A 22,949-nucleotide genomic window follows, 5' to 3' on the forward strand; every position below is an offset into this window, starting at 1 on the left:
TGACTGACTGACTGACTGACTGACTGACTGACTGACTGACTGACTGACTGACTGACTGACTGACTGACTGACTGACTGACTGACTGACTGACTGACTGACTGACTGACTGACTGACTGACTGACTGACTGACTGACTGATGGACTACAAAGAAATGACAGCAAAAAAAGACAAAAGATAGTGAAAAGGAGTCGAGAATCGAATGAAAGATGAGGAAAATGTGATGACAAGTAGACGAAAAAACGAAAGACAACAATAATACGAAGAAAAGACACCTAGAAAATGACAAAGAAGATATAAAAATGTAAAAAAAACTATAAAACACGATAAAAAGACTACAAATAGATGAGGCGATTAGGAGACCATCAAAGGGCGGCAAAATAATGACAAGGAATGCCAAAAAAGTCTATACAAATGGCAGTAAAAAGATTCATCAAGTGCAACCAAATATCCCATGTGGATGTGTATCTTGAAATTTTTCTTATTTGGAGTTCCATTTAGAGCTGAAATTTGACAGTTAAAATAAATTTGTTAAAAAACTGATTTTCGAGGCCGATCGGAAGACTGGTTGAAATTTTCATCCAAACCATTTGTTTCTGACCAGTTTCGTTTCAAAACAATTCCTACTTCAATATTTTGAACCGAAAACGTCAATGTATTCATAAAATTCTCGCAACAAAATAATTTTATACCAAAACCGCTTTCAAAACTAACCGAATGACATCGGCAAAGCGGTACATCGACTAAACGAACTGCAGCTAGAGGGCAAAGTTTTCAACCGCAATTGCCATATTACTACACCGATATTATGCTGCACCCTGCAGGTACGTCGGGTCGGTACCGATCTGTAGTGCAATGATCGTTTGGTGGTTTTGTACCGTAAACAAAATATCAAACTTTTCCTTGCGACTCGACTCGACTCGGTAGCGCACAAATGAATAGGAAGTCATTTACAAACAGGCGAACCAATTTTATTTTATTTTCGCTGGTGAATGGAATTGAATTGAATGAAAATTTCTTATTTCTCTCAATCGAAAAGAAAGTGTTTCCGTATCATAAGTGATCGGATTGCTAAAAATAAAATAAAATAAAAGAAGAGCATCTTACCCTATTTCACTCTCCAGTGACATCGAACATTGATGCTGGTTTGAAAGCAAATTTCCGCCCCCACTTCAAGTCTGAAACCCGCCACAGCTCGTCGATACGTAAAACTTTTTGCAATAATTCGAATTCATACTTGCACTATTTGTATTCCGCAGGACTTGCCTCTGTACGGTTGTTTGTTTGCTTGTTTGTTCAGCGCTGCTGCAACTTTTCCGAGTGGCCCCGGGGTCAGTTGCCTTAGGGTCCCCGCTGCAAGATACCGGAGAGTTGTCACACCCGCATCCGCATTCGCACTCTCGTAAAGGGAAAGGAAGCAAAAGCCGGTTGGATACAGTCGGCACGGCGGCATAGGAGGCCAATAAATAGCCCACTTGCTGCGAGGTGTGAAATAAAGAGTGTCGAAAGCCACCGACCGACCGACCGACCGACAGAGTCCTTGTCCGTTTGCTTCCGGTGACAGACGGTGTGAACAGACTCAACCGGCGGCGGCGACGCCTAACGCACAAAGGGCCGCCGTTTCCGGGTGGATCAAAACATGAGTTATGGGCTAGGAATGTGTCATCTTGAAAGCCGTTGGAAAGCGCTAGAAGCGGAACTACGGGGCTCGTGATGAAGTAAGTTGAGCGGCCATAAATAAAAGCTATCCCGGGGTGTTTGCAGAAGTAGGCTCAACCCTAGGTGGATTGGTGAATCGTTGACGCAGGATTGAGATATGGTAAAAATGTCCGGGGAGGAGATAGAGAAGAGGATTTATTATATGAACTGAATTATTACTTTTCAGGATGGTTTATAGTGATGGCGATGACATTGAATTGTAATTGATACTTCCGATCGTGCTTGAGTTGATTGGAGGAAATCGAATCTAGAATCTCCAACATAACGTCACAATTTAGCAATAAATTACTTCAGACACTAGGAGAGATCAAATTGCAATTTTGTTTTCAACCCCAGCGAACCGTTTCAAACAGGCTGGGAAAATCTCATCTTCATCCTTCCGCCGCCCACCGCCCGGAGACCACACTCGCAGCAGCCAATAGAAATTTATTTTTATTACCTCTCGATCTCGACGATAAAATGGTCGCTCCACTTGGTATTTAGAGAATGCAAGCCCGACCTCGTTCGGTCGGAAGGATAAAGTCATTCCGCAGGATGAGCCGTCGCGACGCGACGGTTTGCAGTCTCGTAGTCCTCCAAGGAATCCATAAATTTCTCCTTTGTTTGGCCAGACGCACACACAAATACGGCTGTGCACACTTGTACACATCAATTCTTTCGCCGTATATCCCCGTTTTTCTTACTCTTTCCCTGGTGGAAAATAAATGCTGTGACTTCTTGAGAAATGGTTCAACCGACGACGATCCCATATGGTGCAAGTTCTCGGAAGATAATGGCACGGCCAGACGGACGCGTGTTTGTTCGCTGTTCAGAAGGTCCTCTACAGTTAAAAGCAGTCGAAAGAGCTAGGAGAGTACTTTTTAACGATTGAATTTCCCCAATGAGAATCGTAAATTTTAATGGTCAAATAAAGCGTCTGAGGAGGAACAAGGGCAACACTCGCCGCCTGTCACTTCAACAGTGTTAAAATCGACAGCCATTGGTTATATCGTTATGATCGTCCGGGGGTTAAAATAAACCAGTCTGATCATAATGTTTTCCCTTAATTCAGTACACATTTTCAGGAAAGTTGAAACTACTTCAAACGGAAACAAAACATGCTGAGGCGATGCTTCGCACGAAGTCAAAAAATTATCCCAACTTCAGTAAACAAATCAATTCTCATTACTTTTAATTGGAATTCCTTTTCCGTTCACTGTACTGATCCTGTTTGCCCGGACGGAACCGGGCTTCTCTCCTCTTCCTCACCGTCGTTGTCGTCGCCGTCGCCGTCGTCCCGGGAGTGTAATTGAGCACTTCATCTTGGCCAAATTGCTGGGCGTCAGCGATGATGGCCTGATGGTGCTTCGGAAATACGGCACGCCGAGGATACCTCAACAGCGAATCCACAACAGCGCGATGATGATGATGATAAATGAGGAATCCGTGAGCTCGTCGTCTAATTGAGTTCCTGTGCCATCGGCGCGGACGGAACAGTTGCAATGTTTGCGATGCGATGCGGCGCTGTAGCGAATATTTCCTTCGATAAATATTATTTAACAACAGAGCGAGAGTATTCGGTGTGGTTTTGCGCTGTTACGTGTCTACTTTCCGGTTCGCTTCACTTTTTCTATCAATTTATATCAAACTGCCCGTCGTCGTTTTCCACTGAAATCGATATACCTCGCCTCAGTTCGCCTGGGCCGAGCAAAGGAAGTTAATTAAAAATAGTTTCCTACAACAGTGATGCAGCATCGGGCAATGATGATTGGAAGTCGATTTGATTATGTTGTTCGAGAACGAGAAAAAAAAATTCAACATTTCCATTAATCGACATATTGATTGACGGAAATACGACGAAAGAAAACACGTATCGCGCCCCACGTGCCCGCTAGTGGGTTCCCGTTGTTTGCACAACACCGCAAATGTCGGAAAATGAATTTCCTCTCGCTGTTTACTTTTCATTTGCCTGTATGCATTCTGAATGTTTGAGCTGAGTGTGTGTTTGGCGAAAAGTTTCCAGCTCTTCCGCATCTGTGTTTTTTGTGTATTTTTGTTAGCTCAGTGAAAAGGTGTTTGAAATTGTAATTTAAATAAAATTCAATTGCACTTAAGGGTACAATTGCAGTTTTAAACTCGATGTTGGTAAGCTAATTAATGATGGCGAATTAACTCTGCCTTATGGCCATCGCAAATTTACTTTCATGGTTGTAAGTTTCAGATCAATAAACCAGGAAGGTTTAAAATTTGTAAGTGGGTTTGCTCTTCCATTATCTGTCACAGATTATTTCGTTTGACCGAATCGTACGCCGCCTTAAAGCCAATAAACAGTTGATGAATCTGCAAGTTTTACTCTCGGAATTTGTCTGATGATCTGAACATCTGATCCGTCGTGGAGTGACCCTCACAATAACCAGCTTGTTACTTGCCGACAAAAGACTTTGCAGAACAGGGTACAAGAGAGCACCTGAATTGAGCAATTCCTCGATATTTTTACACTCGAGTGGATGTCCTTTCATAAGAATAGGGCAAGTAAGGCCCAGCAACCACTCCGTCATTGTTGAAATAAATATTCGTTTCAATTTTTCGTTCTGTGAGAACAGGGGAACTGTTATACGCTTGACTATTACACGTTTTCAAAAGAATATCAGCTATCAGAAGTACGTCAGATGTCAACGTAGTTCCACGGAGTGACATAGAACCATTCTTGTTTAGGTTTTAAGTATTGTTTGCTCAGGTGTATAGTTAGACAGAAGTAATCATGCTTATTATTTCACCAAGGTCAACAGGTTATTGGCCCAGCCGTATACCTTGCGATCATCCTAGTGGAGACCAGAGGTTTTGGACGGATTAGGTTGGCTAATCCGAGGAAGAATATTCCGGTTTTAAAACAATCAGTTGTTAGTTGATTTTAGAACCAGTGGTTAACTAGCCCAGTAGTAAATTGTAAGTCGACGTATCCAGTGGTTAACTGGTGATGCCGTACCTAGCGGCAACTGACGGAAGAAAAGCTGGGATTCAGTATTTTCGACACTGTTTTAGCACTGCTGCTGAACGTGATATTTTTGGTAGTAAACCAGATAATACCCGAGTTCAATTCACTCATGGGACGTCAGATTCTTTGATCCTGTTGCAGTAAGACTGCTGAACTGAAACTCACGTTCATAAACTTTACAGAAAAGGTAAACTTAAATAAACTTTACGAACAGAATAGCAAAGAGAGTTTACTACTCTATGAGTGATTAATAAAAAAGGAAAGATTTATTAACGCACTGCTTGAAGAGATTCCTATCGTACACCGGATGAAATTTGGGAGGGCCACAACGTGCTAGTTGGCTCGACCAGGTTTAAGCCGACTTGCGTGTGTCGAGACGACACACGAATTGGTGACGTAGCCTAGGACCGAATACAATGGAGAGGGATTCTTGATACGGCAAGAGCCACGCCGGCTCTGCTAGTAGAGGAAGTAAAGTAAGTTGCGATGCTGACAATCCAAAGTTGCAATTTTAACTTTGACGGCCAATAGAATTCTTCATCGTTGTATGTGTTGATGGCACGGTATTCTTCACTCGCACTCGCAGGCTTTGGCTCGGGCTTCCGGCTTGGCTGATCGTAGTCAATACAAACTAATAGTAATACTGACATTTACCTGGTTGAAGTACAGGAAAAAATTAGCTTCTTCTGCGTCATAATTAAAAACTGTTGAATATGTAAAGCTTCAGAAAACACAACAAAGAAAGTTAAAAGGATGTCTACAATCGAATAAAAGACTACGAAAGTGCGGTTCAAAAATGACAAAGTGATGAAAGGATAGTGCAAATATGATAAAAATTTGAAGAAAATACGGTGAATGATAATAAGTCGGAAACAAAATGAACATTGTACTCTAAAACAGTGACAATAAGGCGACAAAATATGCAAAAAAGACGACGACAAGATGACTAATATATTCAACAAGATGACAAAAGAACAACGAAAAGGCAGTAATAAGATAAAAATTTTATTTTATAGACAGCAAATAGAATGACGAAAAATGGGAAAAACTGACAAAACGAAACAAAAATGATGAAAAAAGACGACGAAAAGACGTCAAAACAGCAAAAAAAGGCGACCAAAATGGCAAAAGCCACCATTAAAGTAACAAAGAGACAAGAAACAGATGCAACAAAATGAACAACTGACAAAAATACGATGAAAATATAACAAAAATATGACAAAGCGATGACAAAAAGACAACGAATACGAAGAAAAGACAAAAATAAGATGACGAAAGAACGTCAAATAGACAGCTAATAGGCAATAATTAGACGACGAACAGGTGTCCGAAAAAACAGCAGAAAAACTACTGAAAAGAAGATGAAAAGGCGATGACAAATTGGCGAAAAAGCCATTGGAAAAGAAGATGACAAAAGACAATCAATCAAAAAGACCATAAAAGACGATAAAATACAACAACAAATCGCTGAAAAGAGACAGAGAAGCTATGTAAAGATGGCTAAAATACGCCTGAAAGACGCCAAAATAGCAACAAAAGAAAAACACAAAAAAAAACAAGGAAAAAAATGACAAAGACTACAGAAAGATGTCGTCAAGGCGGCGAAAAGGCGTCAAAAAGATAGCAATAAGATGACGAAAAAAGCCAAACAACGACAAAAAGTAAACGACAAAAAGCAAACGACAACAAACGACGAACAGAGGACGAAAATACAACAAAATAATGGCAAAAAAATCCTGAAAAGACGAAAGATATATGGTAACTTATACGAAGAGAAGATAACAAAGAGAAGACAAAAAGACAGTGATGGGAAAACGACGAAAAATTGATGACGAGTAGATGAAAAGACGATGAAAGACGGTAAAATGGAATGAAAGACGCGGAAAAAAACGCCAGAGGAACAACAATAAATTCAAAAAAGACAATTAAAACGACAAATGGATGCAAAAAAGGCTATGAAAAGACGATAAAGGTACGGTAAAACAGCGACAAAAAATGATTAAAAAGATGCTTGAAAGACGACGAAAGAACTACAAGAAGACAGTAAAAACGAAACGATTTTCTTGTCTGAACAACAAACAGGCTGCTGATAATATGCCAAAAAAGTGATCAAACGACAATAAAAAAGCATAAAAACATAAGAAACTAAACAAAACATGTATAAAAACTACGCAATGCCGCCGAAAAGACACCGAAACAGCAACAAACCATTGAAAGCAGCATCAAAAATTGCCAAAAACAGATGTTTAAAAAGAAGAAGATTGTAACAAGACAACAAAAATACGATATAATGATAACAAGAAGACGACAAAAAGATCACAAAAAGACGACGAATCCGGAGTAAATACTGCAAGAAAATTACAAAAGACGACGAAACACATTGCAAAAACAAGGTGACGAAAAAACGACAACAAAAACAGAAAAGGCGTTTAAAAAGCGTTAAAAGGCAACAAAGACATGTGAATATGCAGAAATATGACGAAAGAATGAATAAAAAGAACATTGTAAACAAACAAAACGACGTAAGAAAAATGCCGAAAAGGGAACAAAAAGACAATGAAAACAAGTCGATTAAATGACGACGAATAGACGCCAATGCAGCAACAAAAAAGTCACTAAAACTTCCAAAAAATCGGTGAACAATACCAAAAATGGAATTTGAGAAGCGACGAATAGACGACAGAAATAACATAAAAATACGATGAAGGTAAGGAATGGGGGCCAAAACAGCTTAAAACTGGTAATAAGTTGTCAACAAAAGCGGTGAAGTATGCAAAAAAGACAACAAATACAGGACTGAAAGACGAACTGAACTCGACGGATCGATAGTAAAAAAACATTTTGATTGTCATTTTTACATGTAAGAATGGCATTGTGTTAAAATGACACTGTGACAATAAAGGTGGTGAAATGACAAAAAAAGGTAGCAAAGATGCAAAAAACACGAGGAAAATCGACAAAATGATAATGCCAAAATTAAGGCGGCAAATAACAGCCAAAAAACGACAACAACGGTAAAAAAGTCATAGAAAAAATGTGAAGAAACATGCAAAAACGGCGGTCAACAAACGACAATCAGACAACGAAAATGTGATGCAAATATGGCGAAAAGGTCATATAAATACGACGGAGTACGCTAACAAAAATTCGACGGAGTACGCGTCGAAAAAATAAAAAGATATCAAAAACATAATAATCGCTAACATAAGAACGACGGAAAGGCAACAAATAGATGACCTTAAGACGAAGAGCGGATGGCGAAAAGACAGCAAAAGTAGGCGTAAAGTTGATGAAAATAAAATACGAAAGATGATAAACATACGATGAAAAGACGTTGAAGAAACGCCAAAAAAGTGATAAAAAATGTAAAGAGAAATAACAAAAAATCAGAGGGGTTGTGTACAAGACACGACCGCATATAAAGGTAACACAGGACTACGTAAGTCTCTTTGTAGGGATAGTGGCATGTATTCATGCTTGTAATCATTTGATTCTTCATGTATACATGCTATATGCAACATATATACATGCTACATGCGTTGTATGTAACATTTATCAAAGTAGTAACATTGCATACGTTCAATTCTCAAAATATTGTGCATTTGAAAACAATTTAACAAAATCAAGAACACATACTATTGCTTTCCTGCTACCTTACTGAAATTAAAGATAGTTTTTATTATGCATGGTTTCCCACGTTGAAGGGAGTTTACCAATTCAATCCTATTTTATCAACAGCACATCTTTCCACTACACTTCTACTGAAACGGCAAGCATGCGTATTCCTACAGAGTCATATTGTAACCGAACACTACAGCTGTAGCACATTTTCCAACACAGATATCAAATTCGCCTAGGTTTAATCGTCTCGCAGTAAAGAATTTGCGATCTGTTGAGACAACGAACTTGTCATTTTTTCTGGCACACTTCCCTAACACAGGCATCAAATTGGACTAGGTTTAATCGAGTTTGTAAGAAATATGTTGGCACGAGGGGGCTTTGTTACTCTCTCTGGCGTATTTCCCAAGCAAGGACATCAAAATGGTCTAGGTTGAACCGCGGTGTTAAGAAATCTTGTTAAATTGAGGAAACTTGATCACTTGTTTTGGTTTACTTCCCAAGCACAGATATCAAATTGATATAGGTTTAGATCAACGTAAAGAATCTTCCAACCAATCACGGAGCGAGAATTCTGGTAAAACATAGGTTCATTATTTTCAATTTTTCAATAGTCCAACATTAAGAATCCATACTTTTCTTTATTTGGGTCAATTCTTAGAAGATTTTCCGATCGATTGGTGTAAGAATATTGAAAATCGATCGGGAAACCGCTGAGCTATTAGCGCTCAAAACCTTTCATTTTTCGTGACGCTCGCATTTTTCGATTTTTTGGAATGACACCCTATCTCAAAACTTGCCGTAAGACGTAGTCCTACGTCAAAAACAACGCAAAGACTGAAGATAGATGTAAAAAGACGATGAAGAGACGATCCAACGACAGCAGAACAACGACAATGAATGCTAAAGCACCCAAGCAACAATGTGAGTTTTATTGTACTCTTATGGCGGTTTTCATGACCAATTTTGGTCTTAAATGCCATCATAAGAGTGTAATAAAACCCAAAGTGTTACTGAGGCAGACTAAAAAGCGGGGTTAATCCGTGTTAAACGGAACTCTAGAAACTCTTTTCAGCAAAACAAACAAACAAACAATACTAGCAAACCTGCAAATAAAGCATAAATATCGGTTTAATTTCGTTTAATTCAAACTGAAATTACATTAGATTTCGCTTCTTTATGGATTTTGAAACGAAAATGTAACCCTTTCTTCGGTGATAAAACTACAGATTTTTCCTCAGCAAAGTCTGGCAACACTGCCGGGAGGGGCACACTCGAGCGCACGTTACCACAGCTGATGCACACTCTATTGCGGACTCCGAAGAGGTAAGCGTTCTACAAAGCAGTAGAAGGAGCTACTTCTGAGCAAGAGGCGAAGAGAAAGGAAATGCTGCTGAAGCGACTAAACGAAGGTATTGAAGCCATGGACGAACTTTTTATTAAAGATGGAGGAGCGTTTGGTGAGGAAGAATGGTAGACTGGATGATATTGCGAAACTATTGTGTAGTTCAATTACTGTGTGGGACTCTAACCCACACTCTCTCGGTTTGTGCCCAAGTGTTTTGACAATTAAACTGTCAGTACACGACACCTAATCTTACATCTAGTTTTGATCATTCCAGAGTAACCATTCGTACGTACACACCATACGCTCCACCTGCTGCATATAGGGTGTCGTGTACTGATAGTTTAATTGTCAAAACACTTGGGCGCAAATCGAGAGAGTGTTGGTTAGAGTCCCACTCAGTAATTGAACTACACAATATGGCCCCACATCGAAGTTTCTTAAATAAGAAATGATTTACGTTGGACTACTGTCAAAGATAAGTAAAACAGAAAAAATGAACGAATTTGTTATGTTGATCAACAACGAAGTACTGAATACGATCATCGGTTTAGAATATGCCTAGGAAGTCATGGGCGTTCTAGTGAAAACGTACCATAAAACCATTATACCAAAGAGACGCTCTCGAACGAAATACAAATTCATCAAAGTATCACCAAAGATTTAACCTCGTAAATAACTCGTAAATTCCAGGACGCAGAAGTGGATGATCCTAAAGAAGAGAAAAACCAAAACAATTATACCGAAATCTAAAACGTTGACCGGCACATGTTTCCAATCCAATGGAATTGGACACTACAAGAACAAATATCCGCTGATGAAAAAGCATAGGTAATGCAAAAGAAATAAGTTTGCTGACTGAGACCGATACCCAAAAGGGCATAACTGCGCGGGGATAATTGATAGGAACGTCCAAAGTACCGTAGCGGAGCACCGTTGAGTACAAATAATAAACGAATTACTTTTACGAAAAGGACATTTTTAGGAAGGTTTAAGCAAGGTTGTTACTTCGGGGAAGTTTGTCGACGGATTGTTTCACCTTTACGTTTTCAACGAATACAAGTCGATACAAGTCGATTGCTTAGCAATAGATGGAAATCATATGAGCCTCATTACTTGGCATAAGAGAATAGCGCACTTGGCAAATGCAGAAAAGAGATAGTATTCAGGAAGAAAATGGTTTATCACATCAGCTGCACTCCAGAAGTGATAGCTAGATAGCAAATAAATGTAACGGTTGTTTGGTGGGGAAGCGAGCAGCTTTCAAATTTCAAAACATTAGAATTGGTAAAATTCAGATATTTGCGACTCATTCACAATCGTTTTAGTTTGGATTAGTGCCTCAATAAGCGCGTTACATAATAATATTCAACTCTATTAAGGGAGAATAAATTCCACATGCAATCTTTCAACATTTGCTACCTACCACTCAGTACCGACATCAAGATTCACTGATCCCATTCTAAAAACTGAATGTATAATACATCCTTTTCCCACAAATCCATTAAACGTAACCTTTCAATCTACCCAATCTTATTTTCCCCCCACCTCCACACACTCCTACAATAGAGTCAATTCCACCCGCACATCACAAAGCGGACTGCCACGCAAGAAGGGTTCAACGACGCCGTAGGTTAAGACAATTTACCCTCGTTTACCACACTTCCGCTTTACCAACCTCGTTACTCCCCCTCCACCTTCCACCAGTGCACGGTGAGAAAGCGTTTTTTTCCTTACGATCCAACGATTTTCCCACAACCAGCTTGCGGCTTGTTGATTCGCACTGTATAGAAGAAACCGGTCTCTCGGCGGAAGCGGAGTCGGTGGTAAGAAAGCTGTCTACAAAACATTCAAGTGCTCTGCCGTGACCGCCCGCCAACCCGCGCCCGTATGTGTGCCTGGTCTCATGGGGCTGTGGGAGAAGAAAAAATAGAACAAACACTTTGCTTGTTCGACGAGAGAAGCAACATCCTGCAAGCCAGCAGCCGTCCGGAGCATGAACTCGGCTCGGGAAACGCATATGGAAAATTATCCTGGAATCATTCTGAGGCGGAATTTAATAAAATTATTATTACTTACAATTCCAAAAGAACCGTTGTTCCTTTGGGTCACATTACTTGACGGAAATGTTTTAAAACTGATTGTGATTAATTCATGCTTGCAAATATTTTACTTAACAGGGTTCTCCTTTCTTCGTTATCCACTTCGTCTGAATACATATTTTTTTGAGGAACAAAAAAACCGAAAGTGACATCAGTTCGAGAAGTGCAATTGCTTGAAGCCCTCTGCAACATCAAACGAAAACAGATTCATCCCCAGCAGCAGATCACACAGTGTGCGCCGGCACAATCCGGACGAACGGAAAACGGAAGAAAAATCCCAAAGGATATTGTGGCGGAAGGCGATGACAGAGAAAAAATGTCTTTTATAGCGCTCTCGGCAAGCACAAAGCAAAAGTTATTCAATGCCAATTTTTGCTCGTTGCCTTGGCTTCGTACTTCCTCCCCAGCGCGTTGACCGACTCACGACTGACTGGTGGAGGATCGGTCTGACGACAGAATCTTTCCGTCCGGGGACATCCCGCCAGGGCAAAGTATCCAAAAATTCGAAGCTGAATGTGGCTGAGGAATTCATTGTCATGAGATACCATTATGTACCAGCGCAGGTACATTATGTTATTGAATTTTGTTCAGAGATTATTGGAAGGGATTACGCGTTTCATGATTCAAAGCCAACCGTTATCCTATCATCTTCCATCATACATGGTTGAATGAAAGCGGAAATTGAATATTCAGTAGCTATACATACATATATAGAGAGAGTAAAAAAATCATAACTGCAGCTTTCTGCTCTCATGCTTCTACGCTTGCAGGCAAAATATTTGCCATAAGTAATCCGTTTTTCAGCCCACCAAAAAGTACAACAGCATAATTGCTTGGCGGTTCGCTCCGGCTCTAATGCTTGCTCCGGATACTGAACCGTAATCCCCTCGCCGAACAACCGGAGCTTGCGAACCGCAAGTGTTTTAATTCCATTTTCACCGCTTTGCCACAAACAGGATGCCACCTGGCCGTTTGCCTGCTCTGGCGCTTCTGCTGCTGGTGCTAACGACCAACTCCGGAATAGTTGGCTACGGTCTAACTACGGTCGTCGGTGCTGTGCAGTGTTATGCAGCAATTTTCTAGTTAGGTGGCTTGCGCTGCTGTGCAACCTGAGATCCGATGAATGAACGTAACAAGCTTCTAAGCAGCGGATGCCAACCACGGCACCGCCACGGTTGCCCCATTTAGGATCGGTAAGAAAATAGTGGAGTGAACTATTTTCCACCCCGGTTCAAGCTGGATGGATGCTTACATATACAGTGTGCAGGTTCGCCTTTCGATTGCATCCCCCCGCCGCCGTAAGGATCTGCGCGAGCGAGGGGGTGGAAACGTGCGATCTGAATGTAATCGACTCACAGGTGAAGATAACCGCCTAAGTGACTGATGTGGAATAGTAAATTTGGAAGCTATAACAATAAAAAGAAACTTTAATCAAAATACATAGTTAGATTAACTATAAAGAAAGTTCATAAGAATGATTGAGCATAATAGTCTTCTCCAGCAGGGATTCGAAAATAAAACGACATATTTTAACAGTATTCAACGAATATTTCATTTAAATAGCACCTCTAATATAGTTGATGTTATGACATTTGTCACAACCGTCAGCTATTTATTATTACAATCAGGGTTGAAATACCTTTGGCAGAGTTTGACAAATAACTCCTACTTCGCAAAAAATCTCTTAAAAGGTATAAGAGCTTCTTCCACAGCCAGCTTCGCGGTTGCTCTTAAATATATGTCACATTCTAGTTCCGTACATGTAATGTTAATCTATCAAGCTTATGCGGATCATTTTAATGCTATGGCACATTTCGTTTAACTGAATCGCACACCGGTTTGAAATCCACGGAGCAGATTATGAGTCTGCAGAATGTACTCTCGGAACTAACCCAATAATAGGTCGTATGAATAAAACAGTTTACTTTGTTTTTTTTTCGTTTAAATCGTATGGGAGCATTTGCTCTAACTCATTTATTCATATGGCCTAATGTGTTACATTAGTACATTCGATTCGCCCTTAAACGTCCATTGATTCTATGCTCTTTTTGTAGCTTTGTCTAATGAGGTCTTCCAACTGACGTTTGTTTATTCGCCTAGATCAAGCCAAGCGATATGAACATCCTATACAAAATGTTCGATTTTCTACCTGAGTGGATCTTTCTTACGCAATTAATATACTAATCGCAAAATTTTCGGCGGATTAGATTAAAACAGCAGGCCTCTGAGTTCCACCAAGATCATTTTTTACAGTAAATTCTATAGAAAAGACGGGGAATGTGCCATGGTATGCACCCACCCGTGGACTTTGAGTTTGAATTCGAACCTGAACTTGGACTTGTCGGTCTATTTAAAACTAGTGAATTGCCCGATCTTACTCGGGTTCTCTTTATCTCTCAGTCACTTGTACATCTGTTATTGTAAAGGTAATTCTCAGAGTCCAAGAAACAAAACTATTTTTCTTCATTTGAATATGTCTACCCCCTTTGTCAGCTCTCCTCTCTTGTTACCCACCAGCACTTGTAAATCCTTTCGGTAATCCCTATAAAGCGAGCCAAAGCCTTTTTTTTACATTTTTGAACCTCCTCGTTGTCAATGGCCACCCCATCACCCTTTCAGAAACCACCTCTTGTTCAACCACTTGTAGAACTGTTTTTGGCCCAAGAAATACAAACGCAAGATACACGTACCTCTTTTCCCATTGGAACCTTATTTCGACTCTTCCCTTATGCCAACTTATTCTTTTATGAGTAATTCTCGCTGAAACGGGGCAATTGTTTCGCTTGTTTAATGCCTTTACATATGTAATTTTATGAATGTTCTTTATAGCATTTTTTCTCAGCTTTCCGATGGTGGTCTTAAAATTAAAATCGGTTGGGGGGCTCATGGTGAAAACGGCGATTTTTTGATAAAATCCAAAATGGCGACCAAATCCAAGATGGCCGCCAAAATTTTTTTTACTCCATTTGGAAGCCCTGTTCTTCTTCTTTACAGACCCGAGCCGTTTGTAAGTTGTTTCATGGCAAATTTATGAAATATCACATGATATAGATCTCAAGGTTTGCTCAAAATTTAACTTTTTTTGAACCTGTTAGGCCCCTTGGTGAACGAGGGGTCTACTATATCGAGGTATTAAAAGTGTAATTTTATTTTAGTTCGATTAAATTTTAAGTAACGCAAAAATTTCTGTTTTGTTTGTATGAGAGTCCTCATTCCCCTACCACAGGGGTGAGGGGTCTCAAACCATCATAAAAAAAATCCTGCCTAGAAAATCCCCCACATGCCAAATTTGGTTCCATTTGCTTGATTAGTTCTCTAGTTATGAGAAAGTCTGTATTTCATTTGTATGGGAGCCCCCATCTTATAGGGGGGGGGGGGGTCATAATTCCCCTCCTAAAGTGAGAAGGGGTCCTAATTCACCATAGAAAAAAAATCTTGCTTTCAAAAATCTTCACATGCCAAATTTGGTTCCATTTGCTTGATTAGTTCTGGAGTTATAAGGAAATTTGTATTTCATTTGTATGGCTCTCCCTCTTAGTGGGGGACGGGTCTCTAACCGTCATAAGAACCTTCCTCGGCCCTAAAAATCCCTGCATGAAAATTTTCACGCCGATCGGTTCAGTAGTTTTCGATTCTATAAGGAACATACGGACAGACAAAAATCCATTTTTATACATAAGATGTTGTAATTGTTTCATGCTCCCTATAACTTTTCTTGTTTCGTTTTTCCTCGTTTGCTCACTTGTTTATTTTTCTTTTTTCTGCCCGTTATCTTTTTTTCTTTTCCTGTTCCGTTTTTTGTCCTTCGTCTGAGTACTGATTGTCCTTTGTTCCGCGTTTGGTTTATTTCTTCCATTTTTCCTCGTTTTGGGCCCGTTTTCCTTCTTTTCTTGTCTCGTTTTTTGTACCGTTTCAACTTTTTTCCTTTTTTTTTGTTCCGAACTTCGTGTTCTTTTCATGTTTTAACTCCAATCTTTTGTGAGTGTGTGTGTGTGCGTGTGTGTGTGTGTGTGTGTGTGTGTGTGTGTGTGTGTGTGTGTGTGTGTGTGTGTGTGTGTGTGTGTGTGTGTGTGTGTGTGTGTGTGTGTGTGTGTGTGTGTGTGTGTGTGTGTGTGTGTGTGTATGTGTGTGTGTGTGGATATTATCACTTGGTCGGCTTCATGGTCGGTAAAGCAGAGTTCAGCACAGAGTGAGGGTGTGTATGTGTGTATGCTTATGTGTTCCTTACCACTTATGCATTACCAATCTCGTTCCTAGACTCAGCGGAACAAGCTATAATTTGCACTTGAACAAGAGGCTTCATTCGCACCTCAAGCAAGTACCACTTTTATAACTTGCCCTGGCAAGAGACTTTCATTGTTAGTAAATGCAGAATGTAGTAGGAAGGATGTGGAGGAGCCTGAGAATAAACCCATGCTAAAGTCACTTAACATCGAATGGCCTGATTTTACTAAGATTCGAACCCACGACCACTCGCTTGTCAAGGCCGACTCGGTAACCTTGCGGCTACAGGGCCCCCTTGACTCCTATCTTTCTATCTTGTTTATATTTTTTTCTCAATTTTTTGTACTTTTCTGTCCCGTTTATTCTCTTTTTCGTTTTTGTTATCTTCGTTATCTTTATAGTTGTTCTTTCTTTTCTCGTTTTGCTGCTTCCCTGTTCCGTTCTTTATTTGTTTTCTGTCCAGTTTACTCGTTTTTTCCTCGTTTTTTCTCTTTTTCCGCTGCTATTTTCTTCTTTTCCACATTTTCCTCTTTTTATGTCCCGTTTTCTCTCCCATTATGCCAAGTGTTTGTTTATTTTCTAATTTTTTAAGCCACTTTTTATTTTTTTCTCTCTCTCACTTTTCTTTTTTCCTATCCCCAAACGTCGTATGTTCGAATCTCTTTCGAATAAAATTGGTTGCTTATATTACCACGATAAAACTAGTTGACTATGCCACATCTCTTATAAACTTACTGTAGGTAGGACGAATCAATACAATATGGAATATTAATACAGAATTGACCTTATTGTGGTTACTTGTCAAACCGTAATAAATCTGTTAGTTTTATAATGCTGCTAATATGGTTACAATTTGACCAAACAGATTTATTGCTGGTATTACGAAGAATATTACACCGAAAACATTTATTATGCAAGGTCCTATTGCCACATTCTAGTATTTTCTTAGCCTTCAAACTAAAATTCAGTAATGAAAATTGTGAGTTACAGAAGAAGAAAGTTATTATCAATCAGTTTTCATGCTTCAGGATGCCGCTAAACTGATTTTGCTAGAAATTGAGATTGACTAATTGAATGCATTTATTTTAATAAAAGAACTAGTTCTTAAAAATTGCAAAATTTCGATGGCGCCTTGATTTTAGCCACCTATCATACCAATATGCACGATAAAATTTAATGCGCATATGCCGCACAACTACGGACAACGCTGAAAATTTATTTTTTATCGCTGAAAATTTATTTCTATCGAATATTTTATTATGGCGGTGACAGTCAAGCAGCAAAAAGGATAATCGGTTTTATTGTTAGTTTCACCAGAGTCTTATAACACTACTTGAGTTTATAACCTGATTCTAAAAAAGAGATTATAAAAATCTGCTGAATTCAAAAATTGGGTCACTTAGTCGGATCGGAACGCAGTTTTACAGCGGTCATCAGAAAGTTCTAGTTAAGCTTATAGTTTTATTAGCGGTTTTATGGAATTGATAATGAGAACCACTACTGAAACATAATAAAACTATCTGTCCTTCCTCGCTGGCGCTCGTTCAGACCCATCTGGAGGCAAATACTTGAGATCAGTAGACCGACTGCGGGTAACCAGAAAACACTCGCGGCCGGTGGCTGTCGCCCTGAATCCAGGAAAGCGACCATTTGGTCATAAAAAGATGTTGAGGAATTATGCCAAATGACCCCTTATGAGTATTGCAAATGGATTATGCCAATTAGCGTTATGCCAAAATTTTATAATCGTAATTAGTAAATAATTACCATGGTGACAATATGATTGATATATTTCTTATCAATATTCTAGAATTCAACAACTTAACTGTGACATGGGACAATTCTACCCGCAGGATTTTTCCTGTGTGTTCCAGCTCCAGCATCAACTAAGCCTTCGAATCATTGCGGTAGATTTACCTTTTGGTTTGGCAACGAGCTTGGCTCATTTTCCACCCGGGTGCGCACGAATTGCGCTTTCCCCGCAGATTATTCTCGGTCATTCGTTCCACTTTTCACTCCGGCACTTTTGCTGAATGGGTTTTCCCTTTTTATTTTTTGCCATTCGCTTGCCACTGGTGGCCATTGTCGGCTGCAACACTGTGGCAATAATTTGCCGAAAATATATAATTTTCTCGCCGATAGCATCGACCTAGCTCTCAAACGGTGGTGGTCGTCGTTCGCTCGATAGTTGCCCTGCAACGACCGAGCCGTAGCTCCGAAGCTGAGACCGAGGAACGCCGCTTGACCGTGTAATATGTCTTTACACCTGACCGGGAGTATGCAGACCGACCAGTTGGGGATTCCATTTTCGTTTAGATTCGCCATAAAATCGGGCTTCTGGCCATTCGACGTTCGAGCAATTCCATCCACCAACAACCGGACTGCAACCGGAGCAGCACAGGTTATTGGTTATATCGACCACCACAATAGCAAGCCCATACAGGTGCCATGATATACCGGGCTGGCCGGGTTAGGAGCCGACACACAGCAAATGGTAACCCCCAAAACGGGAATGAGCAAGTGGTTACAGTGGCTTCTACTGGCCAGAACAGGAAAGAGGTCAGCACGCTCCGAACGAATACGCAATGATAGCTCATCCGGTGATTTTCAGCATACGGTGCAAAAAGTGGATAACCGGCTAGCAGACCACGGTTCACGTTGTTCGCGAAATTTGGCTAGTTTGCCACCCAGAAGAGGCCACTAGGGCAGTGCAATGCAGTGGCACAGGCAGCCGGGGTCAGGCCAGCAGCGAGCGGTGGCAGTGTGGGTGATAACCTATAATGGTTGGTTGTACAAATCGGCGCTGAAAGGTAAGAGGCTATCCGGTTGAAAAATTATACGTCCGAGAGGGTCCAATTATATTGGATGGCTTTTTGGCACCTCGCGTGAGTCTTTTTTTGCTGTCTTTTGCTATTCTGCTATTTTTTGTGTTCCGTGCAGAAATGATTTTAAACTTTCACTAGAATGTATGGATAAATTGTTTTAAATTTAACCTTATTGAGATACAATCAGTGAACATTTTATTTAAAGTGCTGAGAAAAATCTTAGAAACGGGTCTCCCTCCGTTGTAATTATTACTATAATAATGTATAAATTATACCGACTAATCTGTGACTGTCAAGCCCAAAAAATAGCAGTCAAACAAATTACACCTGTAAAAACGCACCAGGACATCGCGTATGTCCTCGATAGCACTGCACAACGCCACATTAGCAAATTAGCATGCGGAAGGAACAATAGCGTAATCGTCTGCACAACATATTAACGTTAATGAATGGCAAATCACACGCGCCGATCCGGCGAAGCGGAAAACGTGACACGTGTCAACCGGTGTGCAACGCGTCGGCTCCATCTGTGCTATGCACGCTCGTAAAGTTTTGATGACTGCGTCGCAGCTTGACAAAGACACCGTGTCATGTCATGCCACTCTTGCTCTACCTTCGGCGGTTGGTACACCGTTCCGTTTTGGATGCTGCGCCCCAGTGAAGATGACTCTTTCATCGCGTGCCTCCGAAAGGCAAAATGAATTAATTTAAATTATTTCCACGCGTGCTAATGATAATCATAAAACAAATAGTCGCACTCCGCCCAGCTTCCTGCCTCCCTTTCGCATTATGGGAGGAAATTTTAATGCTGGGATAGAAGACGGAAATCCATACAAGGGACGAGGTCCTGGTTGGTTACAAAAAGCACCGGATTATTATTCCGCCCGGAGCGTACCCCCTCCCGAATCGGATGGTAAAGCAGGATATCGCTGACGCAAGCTGCGCAACCTTCCAGTACCCAACCATCCGCACGAAAAGCGTGGCCGGCTGGCTATAAACGATAGGCCGGTACCGTAGGTAAATCCGCATTTGATTAAGCCGCGTGTAAATATGGAAAATATGTTTTCCACTTCCATTCACGCCTAGGCTAATGCATGCAACGTTTCGGTTCGCACTCGAGCCTGGCTAGCTGCCGGCGGGTGCTGCATAAGAGTGATTCACGATTGAATGAGGAATTTAAAAATCCCAATCATGCTTGTTTTCACTTTGCAACGCAAGGCCGTAGGCTCCGGTAATGATCCATTTCAAGGCTTCTTTTTTGTCAACAAAGTTCAATCCTATGAATTGGAACATGAACCAAACTAATGTTCAACACGGAACTGGGGTGTAAAGAAAGATATATTATAATAATTTGCAGGTTATTCGACTGAAACACCAAAGGAGTGCTCAATAAACTTCGCGTAATACCGGATGAACATAAAAAACGGATTTTGGAAAGTTCGAAAGATAAGTTCGGAAGCAAGCCGATGTATGTAATAATTTATTGTTCCTTTTTGACAAATCAAAACCAATTGACTGTTTGACTACAACCTAGCGAAGACGATTAGCTTCCTGCATACTAAAATGATCGATGATTGAGTTTAATCAATGAAATGCTGAATTTTCTGAAATGTATACTTTGCTCTTTATTGGTTTGAAAAGCCGCACTGGAATGAATAGACGTGAAGAATCAATATGTATTATATACCACTTTTAGAGATATAAATTGAGTTGCCGCGTATGTTACAATGTCAAATGATTCCACGAATACGGAACCGGAGAATTGTATTAAAAACACTGAATTTCTAAATTCCCCACAATAAAACTGAACCTTGACGTTGTGTAGGGCTTTTTAACTAATCAGTAAATGAACAACGGTCACGTTTACTTCTGAATGTGGGTATTTGTCAAAATATTTTTATGATTTCAAGTGGGACTTGAGGTTAAAATTTTCTAAATGTGATTGTTGCGTCGTTCAGAAAGTGTTTTTATTCCGTTTAAGAATAAAGCCAGTGCGGGGATCTCTGATAATTAATAGATTAATGTTTCTGGGGCTCTTTCCTATCTATCACACATATCTCCGAAAAATGCCGCTTTGATTAAGTCGGCCGGGGGCTTAAGGTTAGTCAGGATATGTAAGCGGGATACCAGACCCTGTTTGGATGTCGAAGGAGCATTCTACAATGATTACGGGTAATAATAGAGGTGCTTGGGTAGCAGATGGAAAAATTATGTCAATTCTTATACAATATTACATTTAATTCACAATATAATTTCAAGCGGTCGGTTTTTGGGGCTTAGCGACGGATTTCCGTTATAAATACTGCACTAGCTCTTTGGTCTCGAGGGTTGGGAGGCGGATGCGACTCTATATTTTAAAGCTTCTGTCAACTACCGCGAACGTCCAGGTTGTGCAGCGTTCAATTTACTTTGAAGCCCTATCTTGGGACAGTGCATAAATGCTGGAGGGATGAAAAGTTAAATTTGCCCTGACAATTTGATAACCATTAATGCTCCGAAGTTTGTCTTTCCTATTGGTTCATTTGTGGTTGTTTGTGTTGGAAAATAGATAGTGGGTGTGCGGTTGAGGACCGGGCCCGGCCTTTGGCAGAGAGGTCTTAGAGTCAGTTCGTGGAGTCCTCGCAGAGCTGGAAAGCCTTCGTCTGCAGGCATAGGCGTGATGGCTATGCTTGGGGCTCTACCTAAGAAAAAACTACAAGATATACAGCCCTAAAAGTTGTACGAAAGGGTGACGTAGGACTATATCAGATCATTAGATCAAAGACTAATGTAAACTGCATTTCTGGCATACGTACGTTTATAAGAATCTGTGAGTGACATTGTTTAAGTGAATGTTTAAAAGAGTAGAGCAAAATATTCAGATTCAATTCTTCATTGAATTCAATGCACTGTGGGAAAAAACGAGCGAAAAAACAGACGCAATTAAGGCTCGGCCTGCAGGCTGATAAAATATAGGTAGATCCCAAACAGAGTTGGTGCTCTCGGCATTTTTTAACACTTAGCATCAACAAATGCAAGGTACTAACCATCAATTTGTGGAAAACAATCGACGTTGGCTCAGAATCAGAGTTTAGGAGAATTAGTACTGTGGACTGTTTCAACCTATCTTCGGTTATTTCAAACCTAGTACAAGTTCACATATACTTCACATATAATAAATCGGCTGGTCCTTTTGGTGATGCAAATGAGTGTTTTATTCACGGCTAGAAAACTTGATACGAACATTCAGTATAAGTATTTTAAACGTTGTTAACTGCTCTGATCATCATGCGTGACCGCTTTAGTCCGTATCTCAAACCACGAAAGCTATCCCAAGACATCGCATAGTTTTTCCCTGTTAGTGATCCTTTCAGATACTGTCCATTTAAATGACTGTAACGGTAACAATAGACATAAATACCAATGATATAACTCAACAATGCACTAGGTGTACCTTTGAAAACAATCGTTATACCACCAAGCTCCTTTATATACCTCTGCACAATTATGACTCCCTTTATCATTGTCGTTATCGAAAGCCGAAAACTTCATTCCCTCATGTTTGCGAAGTGAATCTCCTGCAGTTCCAGTGTAGTTTCCTAAACTACTCAAAACATAGCTCGTCGCTGGACCTCCTACTATAAACCGGTCATAAAGCGCCGTAACAATTTTTCCATCAAAGTCCTCCAGCATAATATGCAGCTCGTGTGGCTTAACGTTCGTTAATTCGTGTATCTTTTTCAAACCCAGCCAGAACTCTCCGCGAAGATCTCCGAAGCCGGCTTCGTATTGCTTCCAACCTCTAAAAAAATTAACAGAACCAACAAATCGATTATGGATAACCAACCAACCGCCGCCTTCGTATTCCTGATCGCAATAACCTTCGAAAGGATCGGAAAATCCCGCCTGTGGCTGAATGCGGTACATCCCTGATCGACGATCCGATATTTCTGCACACGTTTGTGGTAATGTTTTCTCCTCGGAGTGTAAAAATTGTTTTGTAACAATAGTTTCAATGGATTTTACAGTTTTATCCAAGCTCTCGATATAAGAACTAAGTTTTTGGGCACGAAAATCGTTTTGTTGCATACTAAAAATGGAGTAGAAAACCCGATTTAATCCACCTAGTGGTGAAAGGAACCTTTGTTATACGGTCTTACTTGT

General features: G+C 40.3%; 1 protein-coding gene across 1 annotated transcript in view; it reads right to left on the reverse strand.

The window, feature by feature from the left end:
* Positions 1–22,712, reverse strand: part of LOC128741031 (uncharacterized) — a 160,341-nt gene extending 137,629 nt beyond the window's left edge. Inside the window, exons 1-4 of the mRNA XM_053836607.1 lie at positions 22,637–22,712; positions 22,240–22,585; positions 22,105–22,178; positions 18,144–18,362 (exon numbers count right to left, since the gene is read on the reverse strand). Coding sequence (XP_053692582.1) covers positions 18,144–18,362; positions 22,105–22,178; positions 22,240–22,585; positions 22,637–22,712 — 715 coding nt within the window. The remainder of the gene's footprint in view (positions 1–18,143; positions 18,363–22,104; positions 22,179–22,239; positions 22,586–22,636) is intronic.
* Positions 22,713–22,949: the final 237 nt, after the last annotated feature.

The sequence above is a fragment of the Sabethes cyaneus genome, chromosome 3 (genome assembly GCF_943734655.1).
Source record: "Sabethes cyaneus chromosome 3, idSabCyanKW18_F2, whole genome shotgun sequence".
In the NCBI taxonomy this organism is placed as follows: domain Eukaryota; kingdom Metazoa; phylum Arthropoda; class Insecta; order Diptera; family Culicidae; genus Sabethes; species Sabethes cyaneus.